General features: G+C 38.6%; 1 protein-coding gene across 3 annotated transcripts in view; it reads left to right on the top strand.

Annotated features, from left to right (window-relative positions):
• Positions 1-27,117, top strand: part of AMMECR1 (AMMECR nuclear protein 1) — a gene marked incomplete at its 5' end in the record, with an annotated part of 79,997 nt that overhangs the window by 32,976 nt on the left and 19,904 nt on the right. For all 3 annotated transcript variants that reach the window (XR_014591517.1, XM_083876507.1, XM_083876506.1), the window contains one exon: positions 17,505-17,615. Coding sequence is in view for 2 of the 3 variants with exons in the window: in XM_083876507.1 (XP_083732633.1) it covers positions 17,505-17,615 (111 nt within the window). The remainder of the gene's footprint in view (positions 1-17,504; positions 17,616-27,117) is intronic.

Here is a 27,117-nt window from a genome sequence, read left to right as displayed (position 1 = left end):
ACTTAATGGGGGTTGTTCTCTGATAAATTGTTTTGCTTTCACAGAGAAATTTTACCTTCCTTTCCAGCCTGCTTTTGGTTTGAGTAAGGTTTATGACTTTCTTGAGGTGGAGATGAATAGAAGCAAACATTAGTCAATAACAGAACTCTGTGGAGGTAATGAATTTGGAGAATGTTATGAGTATAAATAATTTTTCACTAGGTTGGAATTGAACCATAACTCTGCTATTGTTCATGTTGAACAGGGAATGGGGTATTGGTTTTCTGAACACAATATCTTTTGCTCTTAATAAGAATGGTTGCCAAAATAAAACTCAAGGAAAGGATTCAAATGGCAAACAAAGCATATGTTAAGCAGTAATGTTTTTTGGAGTAGTGATACTGGAGACTTTACTGCTTGATTTCAGCCACCTAATAAATGGGTTTTATTTGCGCAGCATTTCATGGCAGCAAAGAAATGGAGCAGTGTGGGAGCACAGTTTCTATGAAAGGGAGTAACAAGGAGCTGAACAGAAGCTCACCCTGAGGTGCCAGGGAAAGATGGGGCTTCCACGTTTACATTGAAATGTCAGAAGACTTCAAGTTGATAATTTTGAAATTACGGTATGTAAAGGGCTTTTAAAGCAAAGCTGTGATTTGGTGGGGTTTTTGTGTGGCTTTATTTATTTTTTTTTAAACTGAAACAACAAACAAATAAAGGGATATAGTAGGTGATCATTGCTTCTAGAGCTGGTAACATATTTGTTAATCAGTGTTTTTATATGGTTACATGTTCCTCCTCATCTCAGTTTAGGTTTCCCCCATCAGCTGAAGTGTGCCCACTGCCACCTGTGTTTTAGGCTTGGATGCAGTTGAGGGAATGAGTTTAGCCCCCCTCTGTGGGGCTAAAACTGGAAATGATGATCAGAGGAAGTCTGACCTCACACCATGAGTGGAAAGTGCCACCACCTCGAGTGTGGTCTGGCACAGAGCTGTGTGCTGCTCATGAGGTGGAGGCTGTGCCAGTGGCTGTGTCTGAGCAAAGTCAAGTGTAAATCCACGCTTTAGTTTTCATTAAACCTTGCTGATCACAGTGTAGACCCCCCTTTCCCAGGTTACTGAAAGAAAAATTGGTGCCAACCTCCAGCTGTCACATCTGAGGTTGCAGCCTGAAGTCAGGTCAGGGAGCAAGGTGCCACAATAATGGAATTACTCAGCCTGGGAAGAGGTGAAAATAGGAGATCTGGCTCCTTGAAGCATTGCAGTGGGAAATCCAAAAAAGAGCAATTTGGACCTCTCTGTTGTTTTCAAAGGATTTACAGTGTTTTTCACAGACCATTAAAAGCTAACCTTACCTGTGTTGGTTTAAAGACATAAGGCCAGTAGGATGTTTGAATGTTTAGGTTTTTTGGAGTTAAGATAAATCTTCAGTGGTTTAACCTCTAGAAACTTCACTGATGACCCAATGTACAGATTAAATAACAACAAAATAATATTCATCTTTAGATCAATGATTTGGTCTGTAGCTGTTTTATTTTAGCTAATTCCTAAAACGATTGAATCATGGTTGTGTGGGATCTGTTCATAGGTGATGAGTTGGTCTGGGGTTTCTTGGTAGTATACCAAATAACTGACTTTAAGAAAACTAGAAAATTTATACTAAATTAAATACTAAACATTTTTGTGGAATACAGTATTTTCAGAGAACTCCTGATGCTACTTTCGAAAGGCGCTATATATATACTTTGATGGTGTGCAGTGTAGTTGTTTTTTGTGTTAGTTTCAGAAACGTGTCATTTTCAAGGTGAATTTGAAGATGTCGTTAGCTTTTTGCTTTCATAAAAATAGCTAGTGAGCAAAACCAGAGCAAAACATGAACGCAGAGATTTTGATGCATCAAAATTAAAATGCACTCTGGTTATTTTCCAGAGTTTTAGGTCTGATAGGATGATTTTTGAAATTCAGTTTTGACATTTGAAGGGATCTCACTGAAGGTTTCTGTACATAGTTATGAGAGACTGTTTGCATCTCATGTGGTGTTTGAGAGAATATTTAATTTTAGAAAGAAGTGTTTAAGCTTTGTGGAAACATTGTAGTGTCTTTGAGATTAATTCTGGGTCTTTCAGAACTTTGTTTTTTTCTTTAGTCTTGTTAGTGGTGAATAGCTGACTATCTCATGCAGTCTATTTGTGTCCTGTGCCACTTGAATGACATTATAGAACTATATAGAATAGCAATTTCCCACTCTGACTTCACTCACATACCAAGACTACTGCAGGCATAATTAATGCTCTGACTATAGTTTGCTGATTTGGAGAGGAGTTAAATGGGAGTTAAATACAGCCTTTGGATGAGACTCCATGTCCAGGGCAAACAAAACATCCTCACACATGTGCCCCACACCCTCCCTTGAACTGCTTGCATTGATCAGTGTGTGCTGGCTGTGCTGTTTCTGCTTGATAAGTCAGCAGCAGATACTCCGCTGCTTTTTGTTAGGTTTTTTTTTTGCTGAGTTTTAAGGCTTTTTTTGCTGAGTCTTTTAGCATCCTAAATGCCAGAGCTGGCTTGAGGGATAGGATCTTCCCATGTGGTCTGGGGAAAGATGGGACCCTTGCAACCAGGCAGTATTAATTTTAGGCTGAAAGAACTGTAGCTCAAGTTGTTTTAACTTGGATTTGTCCTCTGCTCTGAGAATGCTCTCCTGGTTGAGACTTTAAGCCTGCTGCTGTACCCAGCAGTGCTAAAGATTACAGTGAAGGGATTTTTATTTTTTAATGGACTCACCTCAATGACTTTTTCCAGCTTTTGGCACATTGAGCAGGTAGATGTACTTTCCTGCAAGTACATCCAGAAGCTGTGGAAGAAAAAGCAATCACCTAACAGATTTCCTTTTGTGGTTCTGCTGTAAACAGCATTGCCAATTGTTTGCCCTACATCCAATTCCCCAGCCATCAGAACAAAGCTTACAGGCTAGAATATAAGGCTAAACAGAGATTTTTTTTTTCCCTTGTTGAGTTCATCTGGGTACATCATGGTGCTTTTATGCACATAATTGCAATTATTGCAATGTATGGCAAACCTTTGGATTGGGATTTTAAGATAGTGAAGAAGCTGCAATATGCAGCAGAACCATGTGCAGACTGTCACAGAAAGTCTTTAGCCCATTTTGAGTGGCTGAAGGTTACATTTACAAGTAGGGTTTTTTTCCAAAACAGTCCTGATGGGTTGGTTCCACAAGGCCATCAGGTGTTCAGCCCAGTAACTCAATGGATCCGACAGCTGGGTCCCCAAATTCAGAGGGATATATAAGTTGGCACCAGAATTGGGGGGGAAGGATCGTGGCCTTGGTAGGATTTTCTCTCAGAGAAGCTGTGTGTTCTCTTTCCAGCACACTGCCTGTCTGTGCTCAGTGATCTGATCAGCTGCTACTTTGCAGGGATGGAAATTGCATTTGCTTTTCTGTAGTGTCAGTCCCTTCAGAGTCTTTGGTGTGCTCTGGAGTTACACTGGTAACCTGTTGCCCAGCACTTCCTCAGTGTCAGGTTTGGAATTATCCCACAGAACTTGTCCCTGTGCTGGTCTTGCTGAACTGTGTCTGACTTGTCTGTTCAGCCAAATGCATCCCCTGTACTTAATTCAAACTGACCTCATCTCTCTGACCTGTACTATGAGGATAGGTGTGAATGTCTTCCCCAGTTGCTTCACTGGTAAATACTGGGAATAGTGTTCCACTGAGCTTCTCTACACTGGTGTTGTCAGTCCCTTTCTCATTTTGGTCTGCAAGAGATCTCTCTGGTTTTTCTAGTTGGTTTCCTGCTTTTGATTTAGTTAAGTAAGTTTGCAAGGTGCTACCCAAACATGTTTCCTGTTCACTTTTGACCTACCATGTATATTCTAATCTCTTCTGTTCTCATTGAGAAAGCTTTCTTTTTTTAAAAGCTGACTTCTCAGATTTGCTCCCTAACTTCCCCATTTAATCATGCTTTTATTGCTGGGGCTGATGTACTCCTTTGACTGCTTTTGTTTTGCTTCCAGCTGTGAGGACTTTTTACTTGATCTTCCTAATACAGAATTTTGTCTGCTTTTTTTTGTAATTTTTGTCCCCTATTTTTAGGGTTGTGTGGTTTTGCTTTGGTTTGTTGGTTTAGGTTGTTTTTGAGGATTACTAATTACTTTTTTTTACACTGTTTCCTTAACATTAATTATCTGTGTGCCAATAGTTTTTTGTCTCACTGTATTCAACTGTGATGTTGAAATATAACTGCATTGCAGGCACAGTTTCAGAGCAGCTTTCCTATCCTTTAACTAGGTCTAACTTTAATAACTTTATTACTTGATTGTATCACTTACACCATAAGAAGTTCATTGGGCTTCTCCTCTCCTGTAACATTTTATGCCATGAAATGTTTATATAACCTTCACGGACAGTTCCATTCCCCACCTGCCTGTTTGTCACTCCCGTTGGAATTACTGAGTATGCTGCCAGGCTCTCAGCATTCTCCTGGTTTGGTTTGTCTTCCTTCCACCAGATCTTGGAGATCCTTCTTACTTCGAGGGTGTCAGGTGAGGCCAGATTTCTAGCACTAGTGCAGAAGTGTTTGTAAGTTCCAAAACTGTTATTAGCCTGCCAGTCTGGCTGACTCTGGCACGACTAATGTGCGTGCCTAACAAGTTCTTCCTGTTCCCATCGTGCCTAAATCCTTGCTGTCTGTATCACTGGCTTCCTTTCTCAGCCTCACATGTGGATCTGGCAGCTCTTGAGCAAGTCAAACCATGGAAATCCTGAGTGTAATTCTTCAGTCCATCAACCTCAGTTCACTTTCCAGAGAATCCATCCTGTGGTTCCATACACTACTGTTACTGGTGTGGATTGAGTGGACTGCTGGGTTGTTTGGTTGGGGTTTTTTGGTTTGGTTTTTTGCTGAATCACCAAGTAGTCAGTGTTCAGTGTGTTCAGCCCTGTGAGGTTGCTGCCTTTCCATCTGCTGGGTGCTGTGCCAGACGTCACAAATACAGCAAGCTCTGTACCAAATAAAGACAGCTGATAACCACACCTGCTTCTCCCTAGTCCTAAGTCTGACTGCTCCAAGGAGGATTCCTGTGTCAACAGGAAGCAGGGGGTGGATTGTTGAAGAGATTAGCTCTGACCTGTCCTTGGTCCACATGAATGCTAGAGATGGCAAAAGGCATGATGAAGCATGGAAGAGAAAACAAGTAGGCAACACAAGAGCTTTTTTCAGTGATATTGCTGGTTATCTATTATAAAACTGCAGTGAGGTTCATATGAGGTAGTGGGCTTTTTTAAAACTTGGTAGATTTGTTCCTTCATAATGAAGGCATAACCCTAAAATTGTCGGTCTTCAAATAGGGAAAAAAATGCGTATTTGGGAAGCTAAATTGCAGACAACATCTTTGTACTTGTGTGAACTTGTGTTTGATAAAAGACTGTGAATGAACTGATGTCCCCAGTGAGGATCTGCTTTATTAGTGTCCCAGGGATGGCCAGTGGAAGATTCTGCTGGAAGAATGTAAAAACAGGGAAAACCTGTGAAATGCTTCTATATATTCCAGTAATTTCTTATACTGGAGCTGGTGTCTTTGTGTTCATGGGTTGTTTAATTGTATGGCTGGTGATGGCATGGAATACTTGCTCAGAAAATGATGCTCTGTTATCTTGGATGTCTGAAGGTAACTAAGTCATGTCTGTTGCCTGCTTAAAATTGTAGCCTCAGTCCTGGCTGTGTGTATTACTGCATTATTGTGTCACTAACTGCAGCGTATTCCTCTTCCAAAGGGATCAGAGACCAGTCATCTGGCCTATTGCTAACACACTTCTCTGTTGCCTGAGTGCTGAGTGTGTTCTTGTTCAAGGTTAGCATGGTTATGTTTACCTCATGACCAGTTTTGTTCTGTCTTGTGTGTTGCATAATCTGCTAAAGCAGTGTCTGAAAGCTCCTCTGCTTTTTCCAGCAGTATAGTCTGTCCTGATGAAGGTAATTACCTCTCTTCAATAATCTTACTGCTGTTCCCTGTTGTTTAAGCTGTACTGCATGTGTTTCTTCTTGGGAGATGCAAATGTCAGCAATCATCTTGTTGCCCTTTTTTACTGCCCCTTTTGCCTCTGCTCTTTTTGAGCTGACATCCCTGTGCATGGCCCTGCACAGTGAAACAGGACAGAAACACACTTGGTCTAGCAAAACTGGCAAAAAGAGAGATATTTTTAACCATATCAGTTCCCCCATCACACATGTTCATTGCAGAGCAAAAGAGGAGGCTGTCTGGGGAGGGGAGGTTAGAGCAAGTTTGTATTTATGTAGGAAACAACTCTGGACTTCACTATTACTCGACCCTTGATGCAGTCATTAGTGATTTAAGGGGTGGGAAGGCAATGTGAGATCATCCAGCTCATCTGAAGGCATGGTATGCTGTGTTATATACCTATGCTGACTGAGAGATGGCTGTCGTCCTTAAAAACATCCAGTTTCCCATAGACTTTCAAAACCGGTGAGAACTCTGATGTTGAATCATCTTTGTCCATGTTAAAACTGCTTTCTTTTATTACGTCTTTGTCAAAAATATAAATTCCATTTGGCTCTTAATTCCAGCCCTATATTTAGACTATCTTTAAAGTATCACCTCATTGCTTAAATTACATATCTAAGTTCTATGCAAACAGTGCAATCTGGAATGCATTGATTTAATAGTGATTAATTTATTCCAGCTGTTGAGTTAGTGAAGTCTGAATTAGAGGGCAAATTCAGATTCTTCTGAGCCTTGTTCTGTGGCTCCTCTTGCATTATTGCGAGCTTCTTGAAACTGCTTCCAAAATAATTGAATGTTTACTAAATTTTCAAAGCTAAACGTTTTGAAAATAAATTCTAAAAATCTGAAAGTAAATGCTAATGTATTGTTGTGCTCTTCCTTGTGTTTCAAGTCTCTTGCAAGCTACTGTTATGCAGTGGACCTTTAAAATACATAATTTACAATGAGAAGGAACAACGATTTTTAAAGGAATAATTCTGAATGTTTGGTTGAACTGCAGTCTCTCCTGCCAGCTTTGCCATGCTTTGATGTATGAGTTTTGTAACATATTATTGCTATGAAAAAATCCTGTATAGTTTCAATTTTTTCCTTAGGTTTCTTTAAATATTTCTCAATCCTTTGAACCAAGTTCCACTATGTGTTAATTTCTCACAGGCTTGGCATAGTCTAAGTTATTGGCATAAATTGTTTGTTCATCTGTTTATGTTGTGCCCTTAGGTGCTTCTGTCTCAGCATGCATCATGCATTTGGCAACTAACAGAAAGCATTTTAAAGGTCCAAATGGATGCTTTTATGACTATGCCTAGTGTCTTGTATGTATAAAGTGTCTGAACTTAATTAAGAAAGTTATTTTCCAGAACAAATCGCATACATTGCATTGCCTGCTTCTATTCACTGACCTAATATTTTGAATGAACAGTGTGTCTCACAGCTGAAATTGATTAAAACGTAAGTTATGATTCATCTGTAGCAGGAGAATCCCAGTTATAGCTCCAATAAAATTTTGTGTGACCTTTTATTAACTGTAACTCTTGATTTTTCACTGGTGGCTTGAGTAACTGCTTCAAGTAATATTTCAGCAGAAGAAAAAAAAAAAGTTTATGAAAATCCAGTGGTCACTGGCAATTTGGGTAAAACTGGGAAGTCTAATCAGAGTGAAAAATTCAGTATCTTCACTGGCAATGAGAACAGACATTTTTAAGTTAATCTGTGCAGACTCCTAAAGGTAGGGGTAATTTAAGGTGCTGTCTGAACTCTACGCAAAACAATGTTTGCTGGCTCCTGGTTTGCAGTAAATATGCAGCAACAGCTTCTGAGCGTGGAATTGTTTTCTCTCTTAAAAGAATGGAAATAATGCTCTGGCACAAAGCCTCCAGACTTTTAGTGCTTGGAGAATGCTTTTTCTCTATCAAATTTCAAAACTAATTTTATGCCTGCGTCATTCTGCTAGTGATGGAAGGGGAAACATTATAACAGTGCATCAAAACTAATGTTTGCTGCATTCTTGCTACTGACTTCTAAGGAAATAAAAATATTGGAGCTGGAGCTATTCTTACCTGATTTCTTTAAAAATGTCTTCTCGCCATTTCTGGGGTAGAAGTTCTAGGGATCTTACACAGCTTTCTAAACCATGTTGCATGTGGTGTTCTAAAAACATGTGGGTTTGGATTCATTCATGGAATTTTTAAAGTTTTCTGGTGAATCCTTTCAAAGCATGAATTGCAGAAAAGTTACTGTCAAAAAGAAGATAATTGCAGTGGAAATATTTTGTCTTAATTCCAGTCTGTACTTAGAGTGAGCACAAACTATAACTGAGATCTTTGGTGGTCCTGAAATTGCTTCAATTTTGACTTGCAAAGTGTCCAGTTATGTTATTAGGCTGACTATTTTGCCCCCTTTAAAATGCTTTTTTTTGGCGTGATTATCTCTAATTGAGGACTACTTGGTCCTTCTGGAGAGGAGACTCCATAGTAATTACTTTGGGAGGATAGATAGTGCCAGTCCTTGTTAACTCGAAGACTTGTCAGTTTGTTAATGGGTGCATCTGTTTGAGCTCATTTTTAGATATGAGAGCTGCTTGTGGTTTGAAGTTGCTCACTTTCTTTGAAACTTGGGTGGGGAGGTGACTTTGGCTGCAGCCTGTGTACCTTGAAAAACTTCAAATGTAGCCAGAGTTTCTTGATAAATATTTTCCTGCTGTTTCTGTCAAGAGCTACCTATGGGAACATAAAATAGTGTAATGTCTTCTGGGGAATGGGAAAGGTGGAAATACCAGCTTTGCTTTGTGAGTAGTTTCTGTTAACAAACGAGTAGTTTCAATGTATAATCTGAAGTTAATTTGATTTGATTGTGGATGGATGACTACTAATAAAGGTATCAAGGAAACAAAAGTATATTTCTTCAGAACATTTTAAAATGTCCCATAGAAAGTCATGATCAGGGGATTGCAGATTCTGAAGCAATAATGTTAATAATTTGTAATGACACTGAATTGATTTATTAACTTCATAAAGTCTGATTTTTCTGCTCTGGTTCATAATTGTGCAATTGAGGAAGAAAAATTGCTTAAGTAGGTCAGAGCATAAATGTGAAGAGTTCTATAACATGTATATATATATTGTTACATAATTTTATTAAATATTGCAAATTATGGTGAGTTAATAACCTAGAATGTGGTGACACTTGTTCTTGGGTGCTTTTGACATTAGAGCAGAATTTTATCTGGAGTTAAAGTCCTTCCCTGGATGTAGTTAATAAGCGTATGTACTGTCTTGAACGATTAAGCACTACTTTGATAAGAGAAGTTCCAAAGAACCTTAAAGTCTGCATTTCAAAATTCAAACCCCACTTTCTCGTAACTTTTTGCTGGTTTTTTTTGGGGAACATGCTGAATGTTCCAGAAGTTTTAATCAAAATGAAGGTTCCAGAATTTATGAAACAAATAGAGACTTATTTAGTGAGGGTTGAGGACTTTCTCCCTGACTTGTAATGGGCATGTGGAATGCAATAACTTGAGTATTACATTATTTTTTCCCCCCTTATTAAAAACTGGTTGCAAAGGAAGATTTAAGTATGAAAAAGATGGAGGGAAGACAGAAATGGAAGAGAAAATGAAAGGGGTGGGGCAAGGGGAAGAAAGCTAAAACCACATGGAATACAGAAATGAGCACAATGAGAAGAAGAAGGAATTTTGAAACGTAATGAGTTCAGAGTGCGATGGAGGCAGGATTACACGCTTATTCTGTAGTACCTTGTCACATCTCAAATTGTGTGAGGGTGATAGTGTTCATCAGAGGAGTGTGACATGTTTATGGCTTTGTTACAAGACAGTGTACAGTCCAGCAGTTCCTGATCTGGTGCTCAATAAGAGCCAGAATCATCTAGGCCAGGTGCAGAACCATCCTATCTGCTCTCCCACATATGGCACTGCACTGCTCAGATAAATGTGCTCACCTAGAAATTGTCAAGGGATGTCTGTCTTCAACTGCATTGTTCCAGAGCTGTGCTGAGAGACTGGCAGGCACCTTTATTGAAAAGAATATGTATGGAACAATAAGCCTTTTTAAAAAGCAAAGCTGATTAATTATTGTGTTTTAATTTTTTGGTGTTGAAATACAGATGGTTGGTTGGTTTTGAGGAACAGGTTTCTGTGTGTTTACCCTGCTGGTCAGGACTTGGATAAGATTAGCAGAAGTTTGCAAGGGCAAAGGCTAAACCTGGCTAGTCAGGTAAATAGGGAAGAGCAAGGGACTATGGTGTGCATGATCACGGAAAGTTCTGTGAAAATACCCTGGTGAGGAGCCTTGGCCTCACAAGTGCTGTGGCATAAAGAGGCTGTAACCCCTTGTCCCATTCTGCTAGTTCTATTCTACATTGTTAATTTCTGTTATTTAAAACTAAGAGACATGTTCTACTCAACATTCAGAGAAAAGTGAAAAACTCTACTCTTTCCCCACAGTTCCTTCACTTCTGTAGTCTTTTGAGGAGCATTGAATTTTCCATTTTATTCTGCCTTAGTTTTGATTCCTCCTATCTACTCTGTAATCATGTGCTCCCCTCCCTGTTTTGTGTGGGTGCCGGCTTCATGCCACTGTTCTTCATCATTGCAAAGAATATTTTCACTTTGAAATGACTAATGGTTTCCCTGTTGCATGGATGATTCTGACAAGGAATAGTAAACATAAAGGCTGTGCTAACATTACTGTTGCTAAGATCAGCAGCCAAGGAGCTGGAATAACCTTGTGATACTGCATTGGCTAAGACTTGGGTCATACTTGGAAAGCTTTCTTCACAGCTGTATGGCTTAGAAATACTTTTAAGGCTTGATTTATTTATTTTCTTTTAATTAAAAAAAAAAACCCTTCTCAATTAAATATCATAGCCATATCTTTACATATCCCCTCTGGCCTAACTGAAGAGTGTCTCTGGTTGGATACTTATTTTAACTTGATCTTAATTTCTTGGAGATACAAGTGGCTTTAGTGACTTAAGTACAGCCCTAGGCTTTGATGCTCTAAAGATACTCAACTCTAGATTACTTCAGTTAATCATTTAGCATCTATCCAGATGTATAAACCTGATACCTGCTGACTAAGGTATAAAACAGCTTGATGATGTTGGAGTTTGTGGCAGACAAGATCTGCGGTTGGAACATTGTTGGAGTGTTGTAATTTGAAGCAGTCTGAGCTGATGAACTGGTGTGTCCTCTTAGTGTGTGCATACTCAGCTGTGTGACACATCAGTGTACATCCCTTGGACAAACACAATTTACACCCATTTGAAATTATAATGTTGGGAATTTGGGGAAGAGAAACATTCATTTTAGAGGACAATTCAAGTGTCTTACCTTAAAACAAGTTATATAGGCCTAAAGATTCATCAGTAACTCTGAGCAATGAAGTGAGTAATTAATTCACCTGTAAGGAAGATGCCATCCTGAAGAATTTCCAGGTGTGTTGTGACCCATAGGACTGCAGACTTAAGTGACTGTACTGCCCCAAGAAATACACTGTGGAGAATGTCATGATTTTGAAGGTTGTTTCTTGAAGTGCACTCTGAGGAACTGTAAATATTCAGACTTTTTTTAGCTACGCTTAATAAGCTATACATAACCAACGTGTGTGATTTATGAGGCACTCGGGGTTTTGTTGTATGTAAATATTTATTTTAGCAAAGTGAACAGCAAACATATGTCATAGAAACTCATTTTGTTTCATGAACTTGAGGGAGATTGTCTTGTGAGAGTTAAAGGGAAGAGGTGCAAAATAATGACTTTTTTCCTTTGTTTTGGTGTTTTGTTGGTCGTGTCTGACTAAGCATTCAGTCTGAGCATACCTAAAATTTCCTGTTGTCCCTTTTTTAATTGTTAATTGTACCTTCTCTTTCCTGGAATGCTGCCTGTATTGCCTGAGCTCGTGTAATAGAGTGTACTAGAATAGCAGCTCTGATGCTGCAGCTGAAGGAGCAGACACATCATCTCGCTGTATTTGTGAATTTATCTCCTTTTTAAAAATAAAATTTTAATGTGACGTTAATTAAGGTGTTGTAGGTTCTTTAGAAATGACCTACCGGGCAGCAGTTCTTTTATTTTTAACCCTGATTATACTCTTGTTTAAACTAGATATTCTTAAAATAGTAGCTGCTTTCTGACCTTCCTTAAGATTAGCTGCTTAGATAAGCAGAAGTTGCTAACAAATTCACACCTAGCAGCTCAGGTTTGAGCCTGATCTCTCTGGGGCAAGTGATCATTTCAGGAAAATCACTGAATATACTAAGGGGCTTCTATGCATAAAGAAATTGATGTATAAATGTTGATTTCTGAAATACAGTAGTTGGAAGAGTTGTTCTTCCAACAGAGTAAGCTTTGTGTAAAAGAACATAAATGTTAAAGTTTCTGGAACTGGGAACAATAGTTTGTTCACTTGTTCCAGGCACTTCCTGGGCATGTGAGAGCCTGGAGATCTTCAGAGCTGAAGTGGAGGCACTCTGGTCTTACAAAGGGATGAGTGTGCAGCTTTTCGAAGTGTCACATCCTGCAGCTCTGGTGTCAAGTAACATGAGGGCTGTAGAGGCTTTCTTACCTCCTCTGGTTATAAAAGGTACTAGTTAAATAACTGTAATTAAAATGTCTATCTAAATATCATTTTACCTTCCAGTTCATCAAGTTTAATCCTTTTCACTTCAAAGTCCTCCAAGTTTTTTATTACTTGAAGTCTTCAAATGAAACAAACATTTCTCACTCATCTTTTATAAAAGTAAAGAAATATTCTTCATCTGTTACCCTTTCTTTCCCCTGTTTTTCTCACCTTCCCCCACTTTCTTTTTCTCCATATCCATAACAGGGAAGAGAAACTTTTCATACTGGTGGTACCAGGACAAGACCAGTTTATTCCTGGTTCTTGCTTTCTCTCCCACACCCAAACTTGAAGAATCCTTTCACTTTTTTTGGTAAATAAGAGGCAGCTTGTATCCAGTGCTGCTTTATATTGAAAGAAGATATTTTTAACAGTGCATTCTGTGTGATGTCAGTGTAAGTTATTGGCATGATGACTCTTAACTGTGGTAGCTGACTGCTAAAATAGCTTTGACTTGTGCTTTCAGTCTAAATATTTTCAATAATGTATAGCAACAGGTGAGCAATTGGTTAAGGAGATTTTGGCTGTGAAACATGACCAATGCCCCAAGCACACTTTAGCATGATGTATCAGAGACTATTCTGATACTTGCTTTCACTGTTAGGTGGGTTTATACATTGTGGCCTGCACAGGGATTGTTCCAGTTCTCCAGGAGTTGCAGCAGATTAATGGTCAGGTAAAGTACTGGGCTGTCCTAGTTTTTTCATTAATGAGGAGGGTGTAATAGCTGGAGTGTGACATGGGCAGCACTGATGGGGTGACCCAAGCACCTGAGCTTCAGCCACACATTTTCTGGCTTGCCTTTAAGGTCGGTATTGAGGGCATTGGGTGTGTTTTAGAATCTGACAAGGAGACAGACTGTGTACGTGTGCCACTTTTGATGACTGCATATAAGGAAGTAATATCAGTTTAAACTCATTGTGTTGTAGCAGTCTCTTCAGTTCAGTTTTGCAACTGAACGGAAGAAACAGTAACATGATCAGCTGGTTCTCATGCAGTAGTGCCTGACAACCTCTATATAAACATCTGAAACAGTTCCTGCTATTTCGATTAGAGCTAGGCAAGACTTTTTGATAAATAGTAAGTTATGCAAGTCTGGGTGATGAGTTTCCAGTCTTCAGGTTGCTTGTGAATTTGCTGTAAATAGTTTTGGATAGAAATATTTTAGTGCCTGGCTCTCAAACAAACGAAAAAATCAAAATGTAGACCCTTAAGAAAGAAGAACGATTGTCATGTTTACAGGGGCTTCAGAGGATCTGGATTTAGTCTCTTCTGTTCCTTTATGGTTTGAAGTGCCTTCCACCATCTTTCAGCTACTGATTCTCAGTGGTGCTTTGCAAAACTCCTGTTTACACTGTCAGCAGCTTGTTAGAGGTTCCTGGCACCACAAAGGGAAACTGAACAAAAAAATTTCCGAGTCTGGTGGTTCAGGACTGCTCACTCCCAAGCTCGGAGCTGTTCTGCTTTTATGCTTCATCCTAAACTGAGTAAGAGAACTGCTTGAAGCTGATTATTAGAGCACCTCCCAGGGAAGTGCAAAGTCTGCTTTGGTGAATGTTTTTTTAAAACTAACAAACAACATCATCATCTGCAGCTTTCTGACTACATCAGGAGGGAACCAGACTGAAAGGTGAGAGCACTCCACCCAGTATGCTCTGTGACTCTTGTGGGGTTTGTAGCTTCAAACTTCCTTAGGCAAAAAGAAGACTGGTCTCCAGGATGTCATGCATTCCTTGCTGTACATCATTGGATAACAAGGAATCCAAGCATCTGCCACCTTTCCTGCTTCTTACTAAAGATTTTTAGGTCTAACAGTGTGTTGCTCACAAAAAACCCCTTGTTTTTACTTTTAGAAAAACAGGTAACAGATGAAAAGGAATTTATTTTTTCAAGTTGAAAATGAACTGATTTACTTAGCTGCTTTTGACAGGGACTTCAACTTTAAATTTGCAGTTATGTCAGATAGCAAGTTTATTTGTGGGTTATTGGCTTTAGAACACAAGAAAAGAATTGCAGGCTTGAGGAAGATAGGCTGGCAGCTGAAGCCAAGGATGCCAATAAAAAGCAAAATAACATCACTAGTAAGAAAAACTCTTTTCTCTCCACAGCTTGTCTAGCTTCTGTGAGCAGGTTCTTTGTTTAGTGTAAGACTAGAAATGCTCTCTGAAGGCTTCATTTTAGGCTGTAAGAGTTAGTACTAAAAAGTAGCAGTCAGTCTTCCTAGTTCAGAGATCAGGTGCAAGACCCTCCTCTGTAATTCTGTCTGTGGTTCCAAATATGGATGTTGAAGAAGGAAATTTAAACTGGAAAAAAGTGTAGAGAAGAGATGTGATGGTCAGAATGGAAATGTCTCCTTTGAGAGGGAACTGAATGAGCACATCCCGCTCAGCTCAGCGAAGTCTGAAGAGACTTCATGTGAATTATTTCTGTAAATACTTTGAGGAATAATAACCAGGAAGGGAAAAAACTCTTTAAACTAAAGAACAATGTTGGCACAAGAATAGCTAGGTACAGTCTGGCTGGGAAAACATTTTGGCAGGAAATCAGAATGTTTCCAGAGGTTTTGAACTTCAGCAAGGTTTTGAAGCAACCTTCAAATTTTTCATTTTGGGGATTTTGTCTCCATTATTTCTACTTGTAACAGTAGAACATGGATCATTTATGAACAAAATTATGTAATTATTCCTTACAATAGCAGGAGCCCTGAAGGTCTCTTTTCAGCCTTATTCCTTGAATTTTAGGAGTTAGAATCCTTTTGGGTCACTGACTGTTCTGAACCTCTGGTCCATATTACACTTTGAAGACATCTGTGATGGTAATTAAGTAATTCTGTTCAGTAGGCTTAGATTTCCTGTGTAGACATCCTCGTACCTTTAGTGGCTTCTGGGGAGCAATACAGAAGTTGAAAGGCTGGAAAAACATCCTTAGTCAGGCTTTGTGTTGTATGGTAATAATGGCTACCAGTGGTGGTTCATTTACCCAACTCAGTCTGAACAGTATGTTTATAGAACTCCTAGTGCCAGTAGTAGTACAAAAATACGTATATAACTTTTACATTTTGTCTTGGTACTCATTGATAAGGACCTTCAAAGCGTATGCAAATGCTTAAGTAGTATTTGATATTCAGTGAAGTTCTCTGTTCTTCTCTGGTCCTTTTAAAGTAGCAGCAATGATACATCTTCAAAGGAACTCACTTTTGACAGGAAAGTAAATATGTATATGTTTCCCTGAATTCCAACCCTTCACTAAGTGTATTACAGCTAATAAATCTCATAATCCAAAGATAAAGGTCAAGAGAATAATCCTGAAGTCCATTCTGAGTCTTATTCATGCTTATTTCTGTTCAAGAAGAGAGACGGATTTCAATGCCATTGCGATCTAATAATTTTGTTGGTACCATTAAGGGTGACTGGGATACCTTTCTTGAAAATGTGGTAAAATGCCAGTTGTTGATCTGAATGGAAAATAAATAGCCCACATTTTATTAAATGTTTGGTAATGGCTTTATGCTTTCCAGTACTTACTAAACTACTTTTTTTTAAAAAGGGGGGGGGGCAGTAAAAAAGAAATAAAAGGAAATCCAAAAGAAAACTATGACTTCAGCCTTCAGCTTCCTCTTTTATTCATCATCATTGAAAGAAGGGAACTTGTCCAGCTCAGTCGAGTAGAGGAGGAAGTTGCTGTACCAGCAGGTGATAACAGGTTTTGGCAAGTTAGGAGAGGGCTGGGTGCTGCTGTGTTAATGCTGCAGACTGAGGCATGTCCTTTTCTGCCATCACAGGACAAGCATCTTGTGCCACACCAGACAAAGCCAATGGTGTGGAAGGAGAAAAGGGCTGTTCCTTCAGAGTCCCGAAGTGCCCCATTCCTGTGGATGTACCCCCAGCACAGTTAACCCCATCTCTGCTGCACTCTGCACTTGTGCAGTGACTGGTCTGCTCATGTAATACAATGCACTTTGATTTGTCACCTTGCTAGAAAAAGAGTAAATTTTATGTGCTTTTCTTCTTGAAACATCCCTGTTCATGTCAGTATTAGAAATATTTGTTAGGGTTGGTATCCAGGAGCCATGGGCACTCCCTGGAGAAATTCAAGCTAGTGTAGTTTCCTCTTGCTTGTGTATTGATTAATGCGGTTCTCTAGAACTGCAGGGAAAGGTTTGGTTCCCAAGAGCTGGATGGTTCTCCTGTCTCTGATTAATTTAGTGTATGGATTGGTTTGTTATTAGTATTTCTTTGTAACTGTCATGGTCATGTGTTCAACTTAGAGATTTTGCTCTACTTCTGGTCATTTTTGATATTTTCTAATGCTAACTTGGGATTCTTGGAATTCATGGAAGAAATATCCTTTCCTCTGGTAGTTCTTTATGTTTAGAGGGTATTCCTAAATTTTGTTGTCTTCCAAGGATATCTGTTTGTAGCCAGCAGTATTAAGGACCAAAGTGTTTATGTTCGGGAGGATGAATGGCTACTGTGACAGGGGTATTTTTCCCTTCCATTAAGGTTTCTTTATATACAGATCTCCAAGGTGAGGCTTTCCCCATTCACAGAGAAGGTTAATGGGTAACAGGTACACTGAGCATATCGGATCTGTTACCAAGCAGTGTCATTCTGTCCCTAAACTCTTTCAGTAATCTTATTTTCTGTTATATCACACGAACAATGTTTCTAGAGCAGTCAAAAGAATTGCTAAGGACATTTCTCACTGCTATGGCCTGCTCAGATACAGTTATTTTAGAAATTTTCCCCCTGTTGCCTTGAAATGAAAGGGCACTGTTGCTGATACTTCACACCAACTCTCGGAATTGCTCGTGTGGTCACTGTGATGTCTCTTTTCCTCCCCACCACAGCCCACTGTTTGTAACGTGGAAGATCGGTCGAGATAAGCGATTGCGAGGATGCATAGGTACTTTTTCCGCCATGAACCTGCATTCAGGACTCAGGGAGTACACACTTACTAGGTAAGAATTTGTTTTCTGTAGCCTTGCCTTTAACTAGTATTTGCATTTAACTAGTCTGTTGAGGAGATGATAGGTGTGCTTTTGGTTTGTTTTGGGTTTTTTGGCTGTGTCACTGTACGGGTCAGTGAAAACCTGTCTCCTTTTGATGCTAAGAGTATTGCCTGGATATTTGATTACTGGTGTCATGAGGCCATGCTTGCAGTTAAAAAACATAAGTTGAAGCTATTCTCATTTTATTGGTCTGTAAACTACTCTTCAGTAGCTTATTGTAACTGGTTATTACAGTATTTTTCCAGTTTTCAGACAAATTTTAACCTTAGTAGTTAATGTCAGGCCAGAAGACCAGAAAGTCAGATTTGGGGATTATCCTATTCACACTTCTAAAACAGCAGGTATTCTCACCTCTTCTCCATCAGGTGCTTCCAATCAGCTGCAGTTAATTTAATGCTACAAATTTCCATTACATGTTACTCTTCAGATACATCCCAGCCCCTGAGTGGGAATCTTCTGGATGAGGGAGGTAAGTGATGATAATCCTTCACTCCCTGGCAGCATAATCTTCATGTTTTGATCTACACCTAAATTCATTCACCTTAATATTGTTCCATTCCCTTTGCATAGAGTGAAAACTAATAAGTTTATCACTAGAGCTAGTAGCAAGCTTTCTACTTGTTTTTCTAAGAGTTTTCTTAAGTTCATTCTCTAAAGAATCAATGGATTTTAGTACCTCTCAGTTACAATAGACTTTATTGTGCTTTAAAGTAGAAGCTGTATTCTGGCACGTGTAAACCTCTAAAATTGTCATCACTTAAAATAATTAGTGCTTCTTGATCACTTTAGATTTGAGGCTTTTGTCCATTACAGGATCTTCCTCTTTGCTGTTAAAATGCCTTGTCTGTCCTGGCATTAAATAATATTAGAATGGGAGATGTTGTTTCTTACATGTCTCTCTAGTTAGTTGCAACCTGAAGTTCATTTCCTGTTTCTCTGCTGAGCTTGAAGAAGATAACTGCTCATCTCCTGGAGCCCTTACAAACTTCTGAAAGACCTGGTTACCTTTACTGTGTTCAATTTATTTGTTATGAAATTTGGAATTCTCTGCTTGTGTCCTTGAAAACCTCAGCATTCAAAATGGTCAGTGAGAAGAACCTTTTAATAAAATTCAAAGCAATTTCTTTGTTGAGGATTGAAAGGCTTAAAATCTTAACCATTAGTGAGCCAGACTGAATGAAAAACAACTTTCCCCCTGTACTGGAAAGTGTTTCATTTAGGTGTGTGCTTTACAGTGCCTGATCAAGAACAATGAGCTTGTACAGAAAATTTCCCCCTGAGGCTAGGAATGAGTTGATAAAGTCAAGAAAAAAGTTTTTGTTCCTCATAGATTTTTCCATTCTCACAAATAGGGCTGTACTCTTAAATACCTTTAAAATTGGTTATAAGATCCCTGTCACTGCATTCTAACTCTGAAAGCTGAAGTCAAAGTATGTGAAAAGTGATGAAAATTAAAGGGAATGGAAATTTCAGTGCAGTATTTACAGGATGGCCACATGCTGTGGAAGTTTATATGAGGCTTTTCAGAGGATAGATCAGTAATTTTCAAGATGAGGAAAGTGGAACTACGTACCAACCTATTTTTAAGAAAGATCTTCAGAAGCACTTAAAATAAAATGTAACAATTAGTGCATATTGGATTTTGTTACCTTTTATGGTAAATCTTTTTTATGGTTATGGTACTTAAAATATTTCCAGGTTGCATTTTTTTTTTTTTTTAATAACAACCAAACTTCAAATATCACTGAAACGTAGAGTTTGTATCAGAATGTACAAAAAAGGTGTTCCCTTCTATCAGTCATATAAAAAACGGTAGAGAGGGTTACTTGTGATCAGTTTCCTTCTTGTGGCCAGTCTTTTCAACTCTGGGGCTTCCAGAGGAGCATTTGAGGAATAAAAGAAGCACCATTGAGATGTCCATGGGCTTGGAGAGTTTGGAGCTTCACAGGCCTCCCTGGGAAGGATTGGAGACCAGGACATTCCAGCTTGCTTCAGCAATACGTATGTGGGTAACAGGCTGCTGCAGAAGATGTGACAGTTCCTGAAAGGGAAAAACTTACTCAGGAAAGGCAGAAATTAATCAACAAAGTAGATAGAGAATGAGAATGGGCTCTACTGCAGAAAGTGGAACCTGACCAAAACTTTCAGTTGAGGATGCAGTTCAGATGGCTGCTGACTTTATTTTCCTTTGATACTGGGAGGCACTTTGCTTCAGTTATTTTGGAGATATAAACAGAACCAGGTTGTTTGTCTAATTCATTCTTACTCTTTTCAGCACCTTCTGTGGAGTTGTGGCCCAGCTTTCTCAGTAAAATGGTACAAAAGAACAGCTGTTTTTAAATGCCCTTGTGCTTAGCAATCAAAATATACACAATTCCCTTCACAAATAATTTTATTGCAAATATGCTGAGTAGTCCTTAGGATCACAGTAAATAAATTCAGTTATTTCTGCTGGTGATCTCTGGCTGTATATCATATCCAGTCTGTGACATACACATCTCTATCTGCATACAGTAGTGTAGTTCCTTTGAAGCAGCATAATGGTCATCTAGGAATCTGGAGTGAGCAATTTCTTTCTTGGGACGCCCCCACCCTGCACTTTTTCAGGTCTGTAACCAAAAATGGTGATCTGTGACCATTTTGAGCTCTGTAGGTTGTTGTGCTGATATTGCTAGTATGTTCTAAACAGGAAATTTATGTGGAATGATTCATCATTAATTGGATGCATCTGCCTAAATTCTGAGGAGGGATGAGAATACCCATAGTTTAAAAAGCTATTACTGCATTCCTTAGAAAACCTACATGTTAAATTTGATTTTCTCTTCAGTTATATCAGTGAAACGCAGTGGAAAGGAACTGTATGATTAAAACCTTCTGCAGAGAGAGAGATTCAGACTTGGTGATTTCTATTTCATTACTAGGAGGTAAACCATGTCCGAATGTTCTAGAGTGTTGAATATTGCATTTTAGAATGAAGAAATTTTTCCATGGGCAAAATAGTCCTTTAGACTGAATGTGTTAAATTGACTATCCCACCTGAATGCATAAAAATAAACCAATCCAGATTATGAAAAATACCTTATGTTTTACAGCTCCTTCAAGAAAATACTCTGAACTTGGAAGCAGGTTACCACAGAATTTCATAACAGGTTGATAAATTACTTTTTCATGTATTCTGTACAGCAGTAAGACTCTAGGCTTTGGCACTGAAGTTTTAAACTCCTGCTTTTAGACACTTGAAATACTGAACAAAATGGTTTCCATTCTTTATTTTAGTTTTAGTTTTTAATCTATTTCATAGAATTTGAAGTAATACTTTGTGCCTATTGGATGTAAAAGCATAGGTGCATAAATTTTTAACTCTGTGTTGGTTTAGCCCATCAAGGCTAGAATATGTATCTGTTATAGAGGAGGGAGATAGTAGGGAACAGGCAGGTAGAGGGAGATTTTCCATGGCAGAGTCTGCAGAAGAAAGTAGGAAACAGAAATTGGAGGACTCCAGGGCTTAAGTGCATTAACCTAATGGCTAAAACTGGGTTTAACCCACCTTTTTTTAACCAGCATAGACCTGTGTCTACTGACTGTGTGATGTAATCAGTCTTTTTGTTGTGTGTTCCACTTAACCACTCCACCTGAGGGAAATAGCCTCTGCTTCTCCAGGCTGAACATCTCCAGTGTAAGCAACTCTCAGTTACACCATCATATTTTATATTTTAACAACATATCCTGAGTTACAAGGTTGTGTAGGAGTGATTTCAGAGCATCCCACATTCCTGAAGGGGTAGGATTGGGGTTCCAAACTGACACTTGAGAGGGTGTACTGAGTGCTTTTCCCTCAGGTTCAAGGACACTGAAGAGGTTTCAGGATTGCTGTTGTGCTGATTTGGGCCCCTTGAGGTTGGTAGTTGATTGTGTTGCTGTGACATGGACATCACCCAGTGCGGGGCAGGTTCTGCTCACCCACCAGGCTCCAGCAGAGTGAGAGGGGTTTGTTCTTATCACTTTCTAACAATTTCCTATCACTACAGCTCCTCAGCAAAAGAAAGAGGTGTCTGAGCAAGAGCTGTGTTTGAAAGGCATTTGGAAATACATAAGTACTGAACACATTTATTATATACATGTGTATATTTGTATATAGCACACAATACATAGCACAGATATGTTCTGAGCCAGAACTGGGCTGAAGTATATTAAGGCAGTTCAGCATTCAATTTCACTTCACAAATTAGAAGGGGTATATAGATCTGTATATATTTATGATGGTGTTGCCCTTAAGAGGGATTAATAATATTGTATCTTTAAACTCCTTTTTGTTTTCAAAAATGCTGTTGTTAAAATATAAAATTAAGGTATTAGCACTGTGATCTTCAAGTATTTACTGATTACCTCTGTTGAAACTGAGGCAAAATTATTTTCACATAGACATTTTGTACTGACTCTTGGCTTTGCCTGCCATTTCATCTCTATATAGATGAGACTTTACTAAAACTTGGAGCTGTTCATATTTCTAAATTTTATCCAAGCCAATAAAAGCTAGTTGCTTTGAGTCTGCTTGTAGACACTGACTTTACAAATAACAAGCGCTTTAATTTGGGCAAATCCTAAGATCTGTTCTAGTGGAATATATGTTTATTACTAAAATGGCTCATGGTGTAAACCCACAATAACAGAAAGTCCAAATGAAGTATATAAATCTGAATTTATTGAGCCAGGCTTAGTTACTCTGTGTGAGTCAGTTCAGTAAACAGGTCTGTAATGATTTTGTGCACACAGTGCCAGGTCGTTACTTCAGGGAACTGTTGCTTAACAGAACTGTTTGCTGCCTTCTCTCAAAGGGCAAAGCTAATACCATACTGGCTCTTTAAATGAAAAAAAAAACCCAAATTTTTGTTTTAATGATGGGTTAAAAGATTCTCCTTATTTTGTTAGGAGGGAAAATCTTGTTTAGAAGAGAAGAGTGTGTCCTAGGGAATATGTGTTTTTTGTGTATTGCATGTGTTGAGAATGTAATAATTCTGCCTTAATTTTTTTCTTTATTTAAAAACAAACAATCAAAACAAAAACCCCTGGTTTTGCAATTGTGACTCTATTATTCCTGAGAAAAACCTTGCTAGACCCTTGGACCTAATGGTAGATGAGAGTCTGTTTCCTTAGCAACACTTCTTGAAAGAAAGCAAAGGAAAATGCCACAAATGGAAGGACAGTCCTTAGATTATTATCTTTATGAAAGGAGGAGAGCATAATGATGCTGTCCCAAAGCTTTTTCAATAGATCCAGGGTTATCAAATATTGATAACCATTTCACTGTTTTTCTGGGAAAACTGAATTATAGAATATGAATGCTTTGGCACAGGAGAATGCATTACTGTGTTTTGTAGAGCAAATTTACTCTGGGAGTTGACTATTTATGAAAGGTACCTGAAAATCAAGGAAAAATAAATTTTATAATCAAAAATTACTACAAAATTACTGTATCTGTAAAATGAAGTTTATGGGGGGGCGGGGGGCTCCATGAAGTTTTTAAAGGGAGTTTTGCTGAAACTTAAACTTACTGTCATAAGTTTAAGGTCTCAGCAGTAGAATTTGGTGTAACTAATGAAATGGCCAGATTTGAAATACTTATTTGTTTATCTTACTTAAAAGACATGCATTGAAAATTAGGAGTTTCAGACATGTTCTCCTTATGAAATTCATGCTTAGAAAAGGACATGCTCAAGCAAGATAACTTTCATGAGTTGATGTAACTTGTGGTATTTGGAATAAATCAGATGTTGCTGAAATTTGATTGAATTGGCTCTATCCAAGCAGTTACTCAGAATTTCCAGATGGGTTTCAGGGAGGAGCCATGTCATTTGTGACTCCAATTTCCCATGATGATCTTGCATTTCATGTTCTTCCCACACAGGCTCCTGTTATGTGAACAAAATGATGCATGCCCTGTAAGTTCAAAGACAGAGTTCTAGTTGAGTTGAAACACTGGTTTGATCTAAGTCAGATACTTATTTGTGTGTGGATATTACTTGACAGAAGTGTTTGGGAGGGAGGGTGGGGGCAGAGGAACTGGCCTCCCTGGCTTTCCTAGCAAAGCTTTATATCACCAGAACTTACTTTTCCTTGACTAGTACAGGTAATTGTTGCTACTTCCATGGATTTTAGTCAATTTTTTAATCTTTTTATTTGATAGTCTTAAGGGGAACATCACCAAAACATTCCCTAATAATCTTTTATAATGACATTTGTTTTCTTTTGAGACTCTTGCTGACGTACTGATTTCTGAAGTGCTACAAAGATGTGCTGAGCTATGGGCCAGTGCTGCAGAATACAGGATAGGACTATGCTCACAGCAGACAGAGGCATAGGTGAAGTGTGTCCCAGAGCACTTACATTGCAAAGAAAGGATTTGTCCATTTGGAGACAGGACAGAATGGAAAAAGTTGGCATAGAAATTTCCTGCTTCTGGGTGAGTTTTTCTCTCTGGCTGTTCTCAGCTTAGCAGTAGATGTTAAATTTTAATACAGAGCAAGGGATGATTTCCATAACTTTGTTGTGAGGGCAGTAAAACATCCCACTGCACAGACTGACCAGTGCTTATGTGTACTAAATATGAGACATCATAAGTAAGACTCTGGGAATTGAGGTGCAGCTGTGGTATATTAGATACCTTGCCCAGTTTGGCTCAAGGAACTGATTTTTACTGAAATCTGATGTTTTAATACCAGTTAGCAGAGATTAAGCAAGGTCACAGGAAAAAGAATTGTCTCATGCTTACAAGCTGTTAAAATCTTTAAACTCTGCAGCTTTGTGTGGGAGGCACTGTGGGAAAGGAGTCTCAATTAAAGTTTTCAGTCTGTCAGCACCTCCTCCATTGAGGTGTTTTCTGATGCTTCCTTTTAAGACTATAAAGAAGAAATACCACGAACTGGGTGTGGGATACAGGACTCCAAAAGCCCTTGTTATCTCTGCTCAGTTTAACACACAGGTGTTGAAGCTTTTGAAATTGTTTTTTACCATTTTCCATAGATCAGAGTAATGAGAGTTACAATGATCTTGTAAACTGTAGCGGTGTTTTCTGGAATTTTGAAATAGTACTGACAGATACCTGCTTCTAAAATTTGCTCCTGTTGACGCTAGGAAGGGAGAAGTTATGTCCTTTACAAGAGCTGTGCGGTTTAGATGGTGGAAAAACTCTTGGAAGAAGAAGAAATAGCCTATCCACTGCTGGAACACAGGCAGCCATATAAATGCTGAAGAATGTCTGAAGATATCTGAAGTTAAGCACACTCTGAGGTAGTCTAAAGACTTAGAAGCCCAATCACTGCACTATTTCAACTCATACCATGTGTGTATTTGTGAGCAAGTGACCTCGGAGTGGGGAGGGAGAAACAGCACCCAGGAAAGTCTTGAGAGACTTCTTGAACTTCATCATTTACAAATGTCTGAAGTTTTATCCCAGTTCATCTCCGGTTCATTGTGGTGGGAGGGGTAAGAATATCTACTTATCTGAAAATAACCAGTTTTTTCTTTGCTAACATTAATTTTAAAAGATAATATTAGGGACAGAGGTACTCCAGGTTCATCTCTTTCCTTTGAATTACAGATGCACTTTTCACATTCTGCCATTTTCAACTGTACTCCTTAGAAAAGTATACGGAGTGCTGTATACACTCTGAACAAGTGTATATTTGTGATAGCCTTTATTTTAGAAACAAACTGAATGTACTTTGATTACTTTTTTAGCTCTGTAAATAACTGTGTTGATGCTGTTCACAAAGCATCTACTGCTTCAAAAGTATGTTCATAAACCATTACTTAGGAATATTTGTTGTATGACCAAAAAGGTATTTCTAATCTCAAAGATTCCTACTTTTATTTGCATTTTCAAGACTTTAAATTAAAACTTTTCTAACTATAGTTGTAACTTATATGTGGTGAATAGCTTTTGACCGTGGTGGAGGAGAGCTTTTTTTTGGCCTTCAGTACAAATTCCTGTAGGACTGGTAACACTCAGTTCTTCAAGCAAGGATATTCTCTGTGGGGGAATGGTGACATGTGCCTGCCTCTTAAATATAATACGTAGGCTACAAAGTGTCAGCTCACATGCTTAAATTTAGGTTTGCTGTTCCAGTGCAATGCTATAATCTTTATTTCTTAGTGCAGATTACTTGCATTAAAGGGTCAGTTGTCAGGCAAGTAGTCTCACAGGTTGGAGAAGTACAGTATATAAATAACTCCCCCAAGAACTTGGGGAACTGGTACAGATGTTAAGAAGTACTCTGCTGAGCCTGGGCACAGCTCCTGGGAACTTCCCATCTGTCGGGAGCTGCAGCCCCAGTGAAAGAGCCCTTTGTGATCATGGCAGTTACTAACAGTTGTGGTTTAAGTCTGTATATGAAATCAGGTATGGCAAACTTTTACCAGCAAGGAAAGGTGATTTTTTTTTTTTATTATTGTATTTTTCAGTTCATTAGAATTCCCTTAGTTTTGATTTTACAGGGGAAAAGAAAAGCTCCTGGGTTCTTTTGAACAGTATGACTTTCTGGTAATTGTAGTTCAAGTAATTTTATGTCTTCTGTAATGCCACAGACTGAAATAAGTGTCAAGCTTCTTGTAACATGCAATTAATTTGCTACTTTAGATACCAGCCTAATTGTGAGTAACATTCTCAGTGCTTTATTGATTAATAAAAGCCAGATTAAAAATGCATTCACACTGGTACATTCAAACAGTATTTCTTACTTCAGGAGACTCATAATTTCTTTCATTTAATGTTGCTAAAGTGAATGATGTAGAATAAAAGTATATTTAGTATGTAAAAAAAGGTTAAATTATTTTCTTCAAATATTGGCTTATATCCCATTTAACTGAAGTGTCAGTGTACAACCAAAATACAATATGAGTCAACTGTACAAACGTTGAAAAATATGTCTGTATGGAAGAAAAAAATTCTGTATGCATGTGTATATGCATTTAACAGCTTCAGTTCTTATTGAACTAGAGTTAAAAGAGCTGCTTGTGTTATCTCTAGGCCAGTTACTTCCAGGTATTGTTGTTAAAGCCCCACATGCAATGTGTTCGTTTGGCCATGAAGAAAAAATGCTCGTTATATAAGTGAACACAAAGAAGGGAAAGGAGAAATGTAATTTTAAAGAATTGAGAGGTCACTGTAACCTTGGTTCTACAGCAGGGCATCCCTGCTTTTTACCAGAAATATTTTACATGCTCTGTCAAGAAATTAATGCTGGTTTTGTTTCTGTTCCAGAAGCTTCTGCACAGTTTGCAAGCTGGTTAGCTGGCCCTTTCTCATCTGTGCTGAGGATGCATTCTGCAGTTTGCTCACTTAGCTACAGAGAGGCTTTTTTCCTTTGACCTAGACTGCTAATCCCTCATTGCAAAGAGCAGCAGCTGTGCTTTGTCTGTGGAGGTCTCTGCACCACATGCAGCCTCATTTGCC

The sequence above is a fragment of the Zosterops lateralis genome (assembly GCF_965231275.1).
Source record: "Zosterops lateralis genome assembly, chromosome: 21".
Classification (NCBI taxonomy): Eukaryota; Metazoa; Chordata; class Aves; order Passeriformes; family Zosteropidae; genus Zosterops; species Zosterops lateralis.
This window is presented reverse-complemented; position numbering and strand designations above follow the sequence as displayed.